Source organism: Babylonia areolata, chromosome 30, assembly GCF_041734735.1.
Source record: "Babylonia areolata isolate BAREFJ2019XMU chromosome 30, ASM4173473v1, whole genome shotgun sequence".
Lineage (NCBI taxonomy): Eukaryota > Metazoa > Mollusca > Gastropoda > Neogastropoda > Buccinidae > Babylonia > Babylonia areolata.
In genome coordinates, this window is record NC_134905.1 from 9,180,116 (window position 1) to 9,196,189 (window position 16,074).

The 16,074-nt window shown below is 44.5% G+C and overlaps 1 protein-coding gene across 1 annotated transcript in view; it reads right to left on the minus strand.

Annotated features, from left to right (window-relative positions):
* Window positions 1-3,597: 3,597 nt before the first annotated feature.
* The window catches only part of LOC143275287 (glutamate receptor 2-like), a 72,020-nt gene continuing 59,543 nt past the window's right edge, over window positions 3,598-16,074 (minus strand). Inside the window, exons 4-9 of the mRNA XM_076579272.1 lie at window positions 15,264-15,495; window positions 13,888-14,066; window positions 11,995-12,178; window positions 10,385-10,550; window positions 8,458-8,698; window positions 3,598-6,468 (exon numbers count right to left, since the gene is read on the minus strand). Coding sequence (XP_076435387.1) covers window positions 6,391-6,468; window positions 8,458-8,698; window positions 10,385-10,550; window positions 11,995-12,178; window positions 13,888-14,066; window positions 15,264-15,495 — 1,080 coding nt within the window. The 3' untranslated portion in view covers window positions 3,598-6,390. The remainder of the gene's footprint in view (window positions 6,469-8,457; window positions 8,699-10,384; window positions 10,551-11,994; window positions 12,179-13,887; window positions 14,067-15,263; window positions 15,496-16,074) is intronic.

Sequence of the window (16,074 nt, forward strand, 5' to 3'; positions counted from 1 at the left end):
CCACAATATATCCCGTCTCATCATCGTCGGGGTGATTTAGAATCTTTTCGAGATTGGCATCGTTATCCCAGATAAATCCACCCGTGGGTAAAGCTTGTAACATCGCCCAACCATACAAGTTGTTCGCGTCGAGATACATGATATACGAATCCGTTTTTTCAGGCCTGTAATCTTTCATATACTTGTTATTAGCCTCCGCGTATCTTCTTACAGTCATACTGATTCCACCGCGTATTCCTGCCTCTATCATGTTATATTGTTCGATATCCGTCAACAGTTCGAGTTCTATTCCCGTACTCTTGAGTAAAGCATCCCAAGACATTCCGGGAAGCGTGTAATAATGAACGGGATCGAGATTATGAGTTCGCAAACACGTATTTCTAAAATTCTGGAACACATCGGCAAGTAACAGCACATCAGTGACTAAGTACAGATCGTTATAATCACCTAGATTCTTACATTTAAACTTCTTCCACACATTCAAGGCATGCTTGTGGTCACTTTCTGATATATCCGTGTTGTTAAGTTTACTAAAGAAATGACTTTTCTTTGGTAGTTGTGTATCTTCGTATTTACTCCAATCGGTAATATATTCGTACGGAAAGACTCCTTTTCTCGTAACGAGCTTGAACTCCTCATCTGTGAAATGTTTGCGCGTTAAAAACTTCTTATCATCCGGAAGGTTCTTCGCAAGCTGGTCGAGACTCGAACTCAAGAATGCGAAACTATCTAAAAACTTCAACCTTCCCCAACTGAATGTGATGTACTTCTCTTTATTATTCGCGATACACGTAATTCTACCACCACCTTTGTTCGCGAGCTCCGAAATGATCGCGTGAGAGTCGTAACCTTTGAGGTTGTGAAATAATATCGGCAACACAAATTCGTCGGGTTTTATTCTCAATTTAAGATTACACGATGCATGCGCGGCACCTCTATAGTTCCCTGTGATATGGTCATGATCTCTTACTTTATCATTTGCGAGTAGTTCCCCTCTACATATCCAACAAACTCGTTCGTTTTCAAACGATTCATTATCTTTTTTGGTCATCTTTATTGGAACTGGTTTTTTCTATTCCTTGACAGTATGATAATATATTATTCGAAGTTTTTCGAGAAAATGACTGACCGCATTCTCACCACGAAATAGTTGCGGTTTGTACGCCCTTCCATCAGACCTAACATGCACAAACCCGTATGACGAGATGATGTGTTCACTTTCTTTGATGGTCTTATTCGAATCGGAATCGTCTTTTATTTCTTTACAAATCTCCTCAAAATCAGCATATATCACATCACTAACTTGCATTTGATTTTGAAAATTGGTAAATTTGATCATTTTTGTCTTCTCCGATGGCATCTCAACGCGAGAATAGTTCTTGTGGTTGATCTGCGCGCATTGCTTAATATGTTCTTCTAAAAGTTCTGATGATGTTGTACCTGTCAAGCAATACTCACAAAAGTACATTGCTGCTTTGTGTTTGTTTGTATTACTAAGTAGTCTGTTAAAGTTCTTAATATAAGTATAATGTTGTCCACCATTTTCATTTTCTATAATAAGAAGTTTAATACGCTCCATGTTGGTGGGTTGTTTTGATATTCTTGCACGTTCAATCGTTTTATTTTTTAAATAGTATACATTAATAGCAATATTATTTTGAGTCTCAATCTTTGTAATTTGTTTTATAGGTGTAGGAAAGTCAATATTTTCAAAATTTAACCCATCATCAGAAGGATAGGCAGAAGTTAAATTAGAATTCGTTTTTGTTGGAAACTTGTGTGCACGTAAACAATGTCTTATACATTGATCATCTTTATTTTTAATATTAATCGCAGCTCGTTTATTTTTTAACCACTGTGGTGATTCAATAAAGGATCCTGGAAATGTAATAGAAACTCTATTCACCCATAAACTAAAGATTCTTTTAATGAACCATCCTGAACCTTCATTTGTAAAATTTTCTATTTTTAACAAAATATGTTTTATTTGTTTTTCAATATCTTGATCATCAACAACATCAATAATACTTTGATATTCCGATCGAAATACAGCTACAGTAGTATCATCATTTTTAATTTGACCAAACTCCACCGTTAAAACAATATGTTTGGTCAGTGGAATAGCTCTTTGGTTAATAGTGTCCACTTTACTCATCATAAACGAAAGCGGATCTATTTCATTTGGAAGAGCCGCAAGTTTATAATTTTTAATAATACTACCAAACTCCTCCGTGGATTCAGCTTTATGTTGTAGTTTACGTATATTTTTAATAAGTTCATCTTTTTTCATTCTACTAAAACCACGAATTTTGAGCTTTTGTGCAATATCTTTAAGCGTAGCATTGGTCTCCCCCTCCAAAGCATCAAACCCCAGTGCTTTAATCAACTCAGTTTTATTCATAGATTCATGATTAGGAATCTCTTTTTTAGAAGCAAGATCACGGTAATACTTTTCAGAATATCGTTGCGTCATTTTTACTCTCAATATGTTCTATATATATTCTTTTCTCTAATAGGATTTCACAAGCTGATCAATCTCTGAATCCAATGATAACTCCACCAAAGGGTGGAATATACCCTCTAGAATAGGCTTCAAAAGGGTCAGTTTCATCATCATCATCAGAAGCATAATCCTCATCCTCAGAGTCGCTTGAATGTTCTCCACAATCGGGTATAGGATCAATCTTTTTCTCCACGGGAGGAGGCATCTCTTTTTTATACTTACATGTACAACAAATAGCATACTTCGTGCGTACATAAAGGTTGCATTTTAAACAAAGTACTGGAAGTGGCATTCCTTTTCTATGGCATTTAATATGATCTTTGCAATAGAGTCCCATGCAAGGTCGACCGCATACTCCACTTGTTTTAACTTTGGGGTACTCGCAAATGTTACGCGGAAAAGGCATTTTTTCTATATTTACAATATAATGTATTTCTCTAAAAGGGTGATCACAAGCCGTGCGCGCGGGCGGGAAGATCTGCGCGCGACCACACTCTTAGCTATTGATCCCGTCCCACACACGCCGAGCGGTCGCTAGCTTGCCAGCACACACACACACTCGCGCGCGGGGATCGTTTCGCTCTCCATACACCTTTTTAAGCCGTTTTTCGTTTTTATGGTTGTTGGGCCTTATGGACGCTTAAATCGTTACATATAGAACCCCCATGACCATTTGACTCCCCCTCCATACACATATTTAACCATAATTTTTTTATCTAGTGATTTGGCTCTCCATACACCTTTTTAAGCCGAAAAAAACCGTTTGCGTGGGTTTTTTTTTATGGTTTAAGGCGTTGTTGGGCCTTATGGACGCTTAAATGGGCACATATAGAACCCCCATCCCTTATACTACTACTTTATTCAAAAATTTCCAAAGACTTCCATACTTTTTTTTCTCCAAATCTTCCAACCCTAATTCCAAACTTCACAACATATTTCAACCTAATTCCAAACTTCTAATAATTCTACACTTTCCCCACGTATGCCAGTATGAACGTGCCACAGTAGAACACTTCTCAGGGTCAACTGAACGATCAACCAGAAAACACACACACTTTTTTTCCCCAAAACAAAACAGAAACACGAACTCAGAATCAAAGTCAAACGGGTTCAAAAGTAAATTTTACTGACATTTTCATTAATCCGCCAGAAGAAAAAGAAAACCAACAACAAACAAAACAAAACAGCAACAGCGGAACACAACAATCAGTCAGTAAACACACACATTGCCCACAGATCACTCAGTTCACGTCAAAGGAGAAAACAAATCCACATCAGAACAAGCTTGCTTCACTTTCTTTGCAAACACACAGACATAAAATCGAACCCACACATAAACTGAAAAATCAAGAACCGACTGATAACTCAATTGTCAAATTGCATCAGACATCTAATTAACTTACTTGGCATTAAGACACCCAGCAACTGATTAATTAACACACGTCAAAACGTCATTTAACAATTATAATTGTCACAATACCATCCAACAAATAATAAACTCATTTGTAACAATGACAAATCAAAGATCAAACAAAAACGACATATAAAAGCATCTAAAAATAGACTTTTAAAAGTCATATTAAAATAACACAAAACTGGACAATATTTTCATCAACTACCAACAATTCACTGACAGCACAGACAAATACGATCAGGCAAAGCTATATTTAAAATAAGCAATTGAAAACAAACAAACAAAAAACGAAACAAAACAAAACAAAACAAAAAGCCTGCTCATGGAGGTTATCAAAATAATTGTCGATCAACTTCCAATGATTACGGCATAGAAGTTATTCAAAAACCTCAACACAGAAAGCAATGAAGGTAAAAATTAAAGTTAGAATTATTGCAATGTATACCTACTTGTGATATCTACAAAATAATACAACACTAGCCAATCGATGTTTTCAAATAAAAAACCAATCAACGTTTAATGATTAGAGCACAAATCATTCTAAAAGTCAACCTACAGTACAAGGAAGGTAAAAAATAAAATCATTGCAATGTCCTTGTAAAATCTGCAAGCACAAGCATGAGAGTAGGCTACTGTATAAAGTCTACTGACTATGTATACCTGTTTGTAAAATCGATTGACAAAGGCAGCAATTATATTTTGTAAAGTCTACAAACACACTGGAAGATAAGTCTTATACTGACAAACACACATCAATATCCTTGTAAAGTATATTGACAGACACGTCAATATCCTTGTAACGTATATTGACAGACACGTCAATATCCTTGTAACATATATTGACAGATAAATATATTGAGAAACACAAGCAGCAAACTCAGCTATGATTTTGTAGAGTGTACAAACACACTGACAACAAACAGAGAAAACAACTACAACAACAACAAAACAAAAAAATACACAGATTTGTCGACTCACTTTAGCAGTACTGACGGAGAAAAAATGTTATACACAAAGAGAACGCTACTAATAAACACTTTCATTGATGATCGATACTGTATACCTTTATTTTATATTTGCGTACAGTACAAGCAAATATTGCTTCAGTGACAGTAACAACAGTAGCAATATCAGCAGTTTATGTTGTAGTAATAGCACTAGCAGTAGCAGGAGCATGTGGATGTGATTTTAGTCACAATGGCAAAAGAAATTAAATAACTTGTGGGTGATTGTGAGAGTGAATTACAATTTCTTTTCAAAGGACTACTGAGCAGCAATGGAAAAAACAACACACACACACACACACACAGATATATATATATATATATATATATATATATATATATATATATATATAAGAACCAAAAAATACTATACTTAGTTGTTGTATAGTATTTTCTGGTTCTTATATATATATATATATATATATATATATATATAAGAACCAGAAAATACTATACAAAAACAAAGACAAAAACTCACACAAAGGCAAACAAACGTCGAGAGACGAAACAGGCAGACAGAGAGAAGGGAGATCTATTAATAGGTTCGTGGCTGAGGACACACAGATCTAAACTCTTCACAACATACTGAAACATCACAACCATGTCACTTGGTGGGGAAGGCAACTGACAATGATTTCTTTTTCTCTCGAAAGGACACCTTTCTCCTCAAGTAATACAGTGGGCGTCATTGATAAAACAACAACAACAAAACAACAACAACAACAACAAAAATCAACAGTTCAACACATGCATTCGTTATTAATGGTGTGAAGCTGGTCGCTCTTTGTGAAAACAGCTTGTGGCAAGGGAGCGGAATTCGTGTTTTTTATCCACAAAACCATATGTAATTAACTGTATAAATAAAAAGATTGGAAAGGAATGTTTTCATCCTTTCCATGCATTAGTAAAACCTAAATAAATAGATAGGTAGGTTACAAAGGACGTTTTTACATTTTTCATGCATAGGTAAAACACGAACGTTCTGTACACATTGATAGATGGATACAGACAATGATAAATATATAGATATATAACAAATGAAGGTTTTTATCTTTTCCACATAATTATAAGTGAAATCTGATTTTAATCATACAGATAACAAAGGAACGTTTTCACCTTGTCCATGTTAAACAGCCTTAAAAATGTTTGAACACGTTACAAACTTTAAACCTGTTGCTATTCGTGTCTTGCTGTGCAAAATGTTCTTCACCAATGGCATAATGTGGGAATAACAGTGACAACACAAACCTGATACATTACAATCTCTTCATGATGTCACGGATGACTTTTGTTATAAAAACAACAATCCAAACCAGGTCGGACGGTGGAAAGGCATACAGGGAAGACGACGGAAGGTGCGGGTCGATTACACGCTTTGCCCCGTCTCCTCCTGCACTCCTTTGTAGATTGGCTCTTGGGAAGTGGTGTCGGCGGTATAGTAGTGTCGACTGTCGATTACAAGTCACTCACTATGCGTCAGCTTCGTCTCGGAACTCTCTGTCGATTCGCTCCTGGTCTTCCATCCCTCTTGGCATTCTGCGAGGGACCTGGGGAACAATCATCATCATTGTTAGTATGATGATTTTTTTTTCACTTTCTTAAAAGTCTCGGCGAAAACACATCCATCAGATGTTCAGGAAGGAACAGTGGCAGAACATGTGACACGCAGCGGAGTTACTAGCAGTATAAAATCCATGACACTTAATCTACTAATCCATTTCATTTATAACACTATTAACGCATAACACACATTAGCATACATTAATCACACACACACACACACACACACACAAACACACACACACACACACACATACGCATACAAAACACACATATGTATATACTTCCACACATACATACATGTATAACTATACTTCAGAAATAACTGCATTATCGTTGAACCTGAAATATCAAGGTTGACAACACACCCTGTCACAAACGTATCAAACACAGTACGGACACAACAGCCGAGTACACAAAGCGCTGAAGCCAGATGCATTGCTTGATTCTAACCTTTTGACAGTTACACGTGACAAAATGCCTATGTTGACCGAACTACGCCATTGGTCAGTTCCATACTACACACAGTTAGTAGCGGGTTACGACCATACTAGGCTGTTTCATCCGAGCAATGCAACTGGCCCCTGGACTTGAACTCTGATGACACTGGTTCCAATCCCGGTCACGGACGTGAAATACCACTCGTAGATGTGAGTCAACACGGGAGTTGCAATCCACAAGCGATATTTCTTTTCTACTTGACCCCCAGACAACTAAAATCATAATTTCTAGCCCTGCACGTACACAAACACACACATCCCCCAACCCTTCCCCTCCCCCAACTCCCCACCCCCACCCACCACACCCCCAGCACCCATCCACACCTCCACCCTATCCCACACCCTCAACCCACACACCCCTCTCATCCATCAACAACAACTCCTCACCACAACACTCCAACCACCCTCACCAACACCCCCCCACCCAACCCCACACCCCCACCCAACCACCCCACCCCCACCCCCCCAACCACCCTCACCAACACCCCCCCACCCAACCCCACCCCCCCACCCAACCACCCTCACCAACACACCCCAACCCCACCCCCCACCCACCCCCACCTAACCACCCTCACCAACACCCCCCACCCAACCACCCTCACCAACACCCCCCCACCCAACCCCAACCCCCCACCCAACCACCCTCACCAACACACCCCAACCCCCCCCCCCAACCCCCACCCACCCAACCACCCTCACCAACACACCCCAACCCCCCCCCCCACCCAACCACCCTCACCAACACCCCCCCCCCAACCCCCCCCCACCCAACCACCCTCACCAACCCCCCCACCCACCCTCACCACCACCCCCCACCCAACCACCCTCACCAACCCCCCCACCCACCCAACCACCCTCACCCCCCCCCACCCAACCACCCTCACCCCCCCCCACCCAACCACCCTCACCAACCCCCCCTACCCAAATCCACACCCCCACCCAACCACCCTCACCAACCCCCCCCACCCAAATCCACACCCCCACCCAACCACCCTCACCAACCCCCCCCACCCAAATCCACACCCCCACCCAACCACCCTCACCAAACCCCCCCACCCAAATCCACACCCCCACCCAACCACCCTCACCAACCCCCCCACCCAAATCCACACCCCCCCCACACCAAACCACCCTCACCAACCCCCCCCCCCACCCAACCACCCTCACCAACCCCCCCCCCCACCCAACCACCCTCCCCCCACCCAACCACCCTCACCAACCCCCCCACCCAAATCCACACCCCCACCCAACCACCCTCACCAACCCCCCCACCCAAATCCACACCCCCACCCAACCACCCTCACCAACCCCCCCCCACCCAAATCCACACCCCCACCCAACCACCCTCACCAACCCACCCCACCCAAATCCACACCCCCACCCACACCAAACCACCCTCACCAACCCCCCCCCACCCAACCTCTCCCACACCCTCACCCTCACCCACCCACAGCCCCCAATCCTCCCACAACTCACCGCAGTCCCCCTCCTCCGCGAGTAGAAGATCTCCCCGATCAGGATCAGGCCGCTGAGGACGCCCCCGATCAGCAGGAGCAGGAAGCCCGTGGAGAACCTCCTGAGGGTGACGGAGCGGTCAGCCAGGTAGGGGGCGCTGTTGGGGTCGGCGCCGAACGTGTCGAAGTAAGCCAGGCCGTGGAAGAGGTAGGTGGCCGTGTCGCCCCTCAGGCACCCCTTGTGCAGCCACTTCCGCTTCATTCTGGGTGGGGGTGAAGGAATCAAATCAAATCAACCCCGAAAACGGAGTATGGCTGCCTATATGGTGGGGTAAAAATGGTCATACATGTGAAAGCCCACTCGTGTACATACGAGTGAACGCGGGAGTTGCAGCGCACGAACGAAGAAGAAGAAATCAAATCATCTTGAGGTACACTGGAACAAACCCAGACACTTCCTGTGTGCTCACTGAAATAATGATAATAATAATAATAATAATAACAACAATAATAAAACGCATGCTTACATAGAGCAGTACCCCAATCTCAGATGGGGCTCATCGTGCTTTACAATGAAATGTACAAATTTAAAACTATAAGTGACGTGAACTGGTAGCATATGCAGAATTGACTTGAAATTGCGTCTCTTGTCCATGGAGAGAGTCACCACTCTTTACTGTTCTTGAATCCTTTACTCCCCTGGCCTCATTATTCTTTAATTTCGAATCATGTTACTTAAAAAAAAATCATACTGGGTTTGTTCCAATGTACCTTTTATCTACCCGTGTGCTAGCTGAAACGGTGGCATAAGCAGCACTGACCTGAAGTTGTGTACCTTGTGAATGGAGAGAGTTACCACTCTCCTATTTGTAAATCGTATTTTATTCACTTTTTTTTAGGGTAGATATGAAAACACACCCATCAAGGTTTGTGCAAGTTCAAAACAAATGTCTGAAGTTTGCTGGTTACAGCTAAGACGACCTGCTAAGATGGGGACCTTTTCAAAGCTGTATACCTTGACGCCAGTTCTTTGAACCAGCCTTTGAGCAGTCGAAACGAAAACAAAAATTAAGAGACCCCATTCGTCCATGTCCGGGGAGGAGACAGTGAAAGGTGAAAGAGTTGGGGGGGGAGGGAGGGGGAGTGAGAGATGTGGCGGGGGAAAAAATGGGTGGAGGGGAGAATAGTAATATTTATATCGCGCTCTTTCTCTCCAAGAGCTCAGGGCGCTTTACATGAAAATAAAAGTTACAAATTACATAACTCATTCATGACCAACTTTTTCTCAACCCCCCTCACCCCACCTCCTCATGCATCCTAGTGAGCTGACATGGGCGGTGTTGGAGAAAAACAAAGCTGAGAGTGCTTATGGATAGGTTTTAAGAAGATTGGTTTTTAGTGAAGAAAGGCAGAAATAGAATCAGATGCACGGATATGACATGGAAGGTTCAAGATATGAGGAGCAGCAAAGAGGAAAGAACGTTAAGTTAGTTCTTGTATCGACACGAGGCAGTTTCAGAAGGTAACAGTCAGAGGAAGAGAAAAGTTTTTTTCAGGGTGTGGAGGGTGTTGTGGAGATTGTTGAGGCTGTTGTACATAAGTGTATGTCTGTAGAATATTATATGAGTTCACACACACACGAACACACACACACATCGTAACTATTGTTTACATCTCCAAAACACCTTATCCAAGATTACGGCAGATGCACATAAGCGCACTCGCGCACGCACACATGTACACTAATGTACCATTTCCAACACAAACACATTCTCTCTCTCACACACACACACACACACACACACACACACACACACACACACACACACACACGGCACCACCACCATCACCAACATCATCTACCACCGCTGAACCCAACAAACGACCCCCACTGGCCACGCATCCCCCCCACACGCCCCACCCCCCACCCCACCCCACACAACACGTACTCAAAGACGTAGTCCTCTTCCTGTAGCTGCAGGATGTATCTGTTGAGGTTGTCGCAGACGTCCGTCTCCTTGTTGCAGGCAAACCCATATGCGTGCTCCCCCAGCTCCTCCCCCACCGTCATCAGTTCACAGGGCGGCTGTTCTGACAGGTACTCCGCCATGGGACCTGTGTCCCCACCATCACCAAAAGGCATGACGAGGACGCCAACCATGATAACAAATACACGTGGAAGATGACTTGTGGTGATGATGATGATGATTGAAAAAAAAAAAAGGTGGAAGAATAGTTATGATGAAGAGGAGGAGGAGGAGAATAGAGACGATGATGACGATGACGATGGTCAGGAAAAAGAGGAAGAACAGTGAAGAAGATAGTGATGGGGGTGGTTAAAAGAAGAAGTGGAAGACGAATAGTGATGCTGCTGATGATGTTAAGAAGAAAGAGGAAGAAAAAGAAGCACATGATGATGATGATGATGATGATGATGATGATGATGATGATGATGATGAAGAAGAAGAAGAAGAAGAAGAAGAAGCAGGAGGAGGAGAATACCCTTCCACACACACACACACGCGCGCGCGCGCGCGCGCGCACGCACACACGCATACACGCCTACCAACCTACATTCACACACCCTGCACACCCCCAAACACACAGACCTTCCATGATCTGGTCAAAGGCCTCACGACATGTCAGAGATACAACCACGTAAGAGCGCACACACACACACACATTAACACACACACACACACACACACACACACACACACACACACACACACACAGAGGATGTGTGTGAGCATATGATGATATGTTATCGAAGAATTCATTGGAAAAAGTTCCTTGGCTTCATTTTATCAAAAAGATACTGGTTTCAAATGGATTCTCCCACGTGTGGGAGAACCAAGGCACACTCAACATTAAGCGACTAAAATATTCTGTCATGAATAAACTACAGGATAAATATGTTCAATATTGGAACAGCAGAAAGAACGGGACCATTTTAAGGCTCTCCTTTTATTGCAAAACTGCAAACACTTATACATTACAACCTTACCTGATCAGCTGCAAAAATACTAAACACAGCGGAGCACTATGTCGATTGCGAATAAGTGCACATGGACTTGAAATTGAGCGAGGACGTCACTACAACTTAACTAGGAAAGGCCGGCTATGTAAAGCATGTGGAGTTATAGAGGATGAACTGCATTTTCTGGACAAGTGTAGTGTGTACTCTGACTTGAGATCTCGCCTACTTGTGACAGTTAATTCCCAGTCTTCGAATCATTGACCAGATGGCACTGGCAACACAATAATCCAAAGGCCGAGTTCTCTGTTGCCACAAAATTGTTTCCAGCCAGAACTGGCAAAATACATATATGAAAAGTTCGCAGTCCATAACTATGTCTTATGGAATATCCTGCATGTGCTCACAACTTAGTGCTTTTACTTTTTGTTTGCTTGTTGTGTTTAGTTTATAGTGTCCATAATTCCTCTGATGGGTTTTACGACAATTAAATGAGTTCTGAGTTCTTCACAAACACACACACACCTACCAAACTACATTCACACACCCCCCCCACACACACACACCCCAACGCCCACAGACCTTCCATGATGAAGGCAAAGTCCCCACGACTCTTGAGCACCCTCAGCATGCCTTCCTGCACGCTGTTCACCAGCACGTTGTCAGCGTTGGCACTGATGGTGCCCCACAGTCGGCTCTGCACCGGCCGCCGCGAGCTGTTCAGGTACCCCTGGGTGGATCCACCCCGAACCACCCCGTAGGCCACCTTGGGACAGAAACGTAATTTCATTTACCGAGTTAATGAAATAAAATTATCTACTTCAAATGTGTGTATATTTTTATGTTTCAATGTAGTCGAAAGAAACTGTTCCATATTCTATGCGTCATTAAAGTGTGTCTTGTATCTGTCTTGTTGATGAGCGAAATACAAGCCTCTTTGCCATCCAGCCTGGTGGGTAATGAAAAAGATATGAAAATAAAGAAACACACAGATACACAGATAAAGAACCATTTACAATAAAATAAAATAAAACGGGACACTAAACAACCCACAAGGCTTCATAAAAAAAAAATATATATATATATACACCCTACCACCACCCTACCACACCACACCACACCCACCACCCTACCACACCCCACACAAAACATCACACCTACCACACCCCACAACACCCTACACAAAGCGTCACACCCACCACCCTACCACACCCCACACAAAACATCACACCCACCACCATACCACACCCCACAACACCCTACACAAAGCGTCACACCCACCACCCTACCACACCCCACACAAAACATCACACCCACCACCATACCACACCCCACAACACCCTACACAAAGCGTCACACCCACCACCCTACCACACCCCACACAAAACATCACACCCACCACCATACCACACCCCACAACACCCTACACAAAGCGTCACACCCACTACCCTACCACACCCCACACAAAACATCACACCCACCACCATACCACACCCCACAACACCCTACACAAAGCGTCACACCCACCACCCTACCACACCCCACACAAAACATCACACCCACCACCATACCACACCCCACAACACCCTACACAAAGCGTCACACCCACTACCCTACCACACCCCACACAAAACATCACACCCACCACCATACCACACCCCACAACACCCTACACAAAGCGTCACACCCACCACCCTACCACACCCCACACAAAACATCACACCCACCAAACTACCACATCCCACACCACAACGCCCTACACAAAGCATGACACCCACCACCATACCACTACCCACCCTAAATAAACCGTCTCACCCCACACCCGCCAGAACCCACACCACACAACACCCTTCGCAAAACATGACACCACCCACCCTTCAACAACCCACCCCTCACCATACCACCAAAACACACCCACCCCCTCCCAACAAATCACCTAACCCCCACACACCCATACCCCCACTACCACACTATCCCACACACCCATACCCCCACTACCACACTATCCCACACACCCATACCCCCACTACCCCACATACCCATACCCCCACAATACTCTCCCACACACATACCCCCACACTACCCCACACACCCATACCCCCACAATACTCTCCCACACACATACCCCTACACTACCCCACCTCGTAACCCACCCAACACCCCCTACGACCCCTCCACCCCCACAACACACACCCATACCCCCACACTACCCCACCTCCTAACTCCTCCAACACCCCAAACCACCACCACCCCCACACACATCCATACCCCCACACTACCCATCCCCCCCCAACACTCCCTGACCCCCCCCCCCCCCACACACACACACACCCATACCCCCACACTACCCCACCTCCTAACTCCCCAACAACACCCCCTCTGCCCCCCCACACCCACAACACTCCCTGAACGCCCCTCCACCCCACACACACACTACCCCCACACTCATACCCACACCCCCACATCTGGACTGACCGAGGACTGTTTGGACAGCTCATCAAAGGTGGCGAAGGGCAGGGACCTGATGCTGGGTTTGAAGGCCAGGAAGACAGCGCACAGCGAGGCGCTGTAGGCAGCCACCACCAGCAGCACAAACACCCACCAGAAGGCAGCCAGGAACCGGCCCGCTAGGGACCTGGGGGCCGCCGTGTACCCTAGGTGGACACACAGCATGAGTTAATGAAATAAAATTATCTACTTCAAATGTGTGTATATTTTTATGTTTCAATGTAGTCGAAAGAAACTGTTCCATATTCTATGCGTCATTAAAGTGTGTCTTGTATCTGTCTTGTTGATGAGCGAAATACAAGCCTCTTTGCCATCCAGCCTGGTGGGTAATGAAAAAGATATGAAAATAAAGAAACACACAGATACACAGATAAAGAACCATTTACAATAAAATAAAATAAAACGGGACACTAAACAACCCACAAGGCTTCATAAAAAAAAAATATATATATATATATACACCCTACCACAACCCTACCACACCGCACCACACCCACCACCCTACCACACCCCACACAAAACATCACACCTACCACACCCCACAACACCCTACACAAAGCGTCACACCCACCACCCTACCACACCCCACAACACCCTACACAAAGCGTCACACCCACCACCCTACCACGCCCCACACAAAACATCACACCCACCACCATACCACACCCTGGGTGGACACACAGCACGAGTATATGTACCCTAGGCGTACGGACAACAACATAAGTACACTGGGGTATTTTTCATCTTTCGTGAACCAAGTGTTCAACACGTCCACCGTCTTCTATTTCCTCCTCGCGCATTCCTGACTGACCTTATGCGCAAATACAGGGTTCACAAAAAGTTAAGAACTATCCGGGAACTTGCACAGTTTCTTGGGGGCATGGTGGCATGGTGCTAAGGTTTTATGGCAACCACCAGTGAATGCAGCCCGTGTAATGAGCACCACACACAACATGATGCTTTCTTCAAAGTGCACTTCCACTTTTTACAATGAAAAACGACAGCTATCGTTTCATAAACCACTGAACAGCTGTCGATGTTTGGCTGAAACTGAAAAGTCATGGAACTACAGCTACAGAGAAAGCTTTTGTGACAAAAAGCTGTACAATACAGAACAATGAAACGCAATACCATACAAAAGAATGCAATACAGCACAACGCAACACAATGTAATACAAGAAAACCAAACCTACCCACACCAAACGTTAACCCTGTCCTGGAACTGAAGAAGTACGGGGGATTGTGACGAGGGTCAGTCCCTCACAGCTGGCCGCCTTGCCCATGAAAGCAGTGTCCTCATAAAAACAACAACAAAAGCACAATACCCCACCCCACACCCTTACCCTGAAAAGTCATGGAGCTGAAGGAGTAGAGGAAGCTGTTGATTAGGGTCAGCCCCTCATAGGTGGCCGCCTTGCCCACGAACGCCGTGTCCTCGTATGGGCTGAAGCGGCCGATGACGTAGAAGAGGAGGCTGACGCCGGTGAAGATGAGCAGTAGCATGATCCAGAGCCCAGGGGTGAAGGGAGACAGCAGGATGCCGAACGCTTCTCCTCCGGACCATGGGCTGGGCACCTGGTGTCCGTGTTCGGGGGGCGGGACATCACGATGATGTTAATGGTGGCTTATTCAAGAAAAGGCCATGCCCCCTTTTTGAAGTGTGTGTGTGTGTGTGTGTGTGTGTGTGTGTGTGTGTGTGTGTGTGTGTGTGTGTGTGTGTGCGTGTGTGTGTGTCTATGTATGTGTGTGTCTATGTGTGTGTGTGTGTGTGTGTGTGTGTGTGTGTGCGTGCGTGCGTGCGTGCGTGTAGCTGAGAACAAAATGCACTTCCTCTTCCTTTGATTGTTCACACAAAGGAAACATGGAATCAAAATCATTGTGTCTACAGTGATGTATTGCCAGTTCGGAGACGCCAAGTCAAAACTTAAAAATTCTACATGCCTATCCTGATTTAGTTTGAGTGAGAGAAAGCGTGATGGAGAGTGTGCGTGTGCATGTATGTGTGCGTGAGCGCGCGCGTGAGTGTGTGAGAGTGTATATTATACGTTTTCGCACGCGCGCGCGCGCGTCTGTGTGTGTGTGTGTGTGTGTGTGTGTCTGTGTGTGTCTGTGTGTGTGTCTGTGCCTTTGTATATGCATGTAAGGGAGACGGAC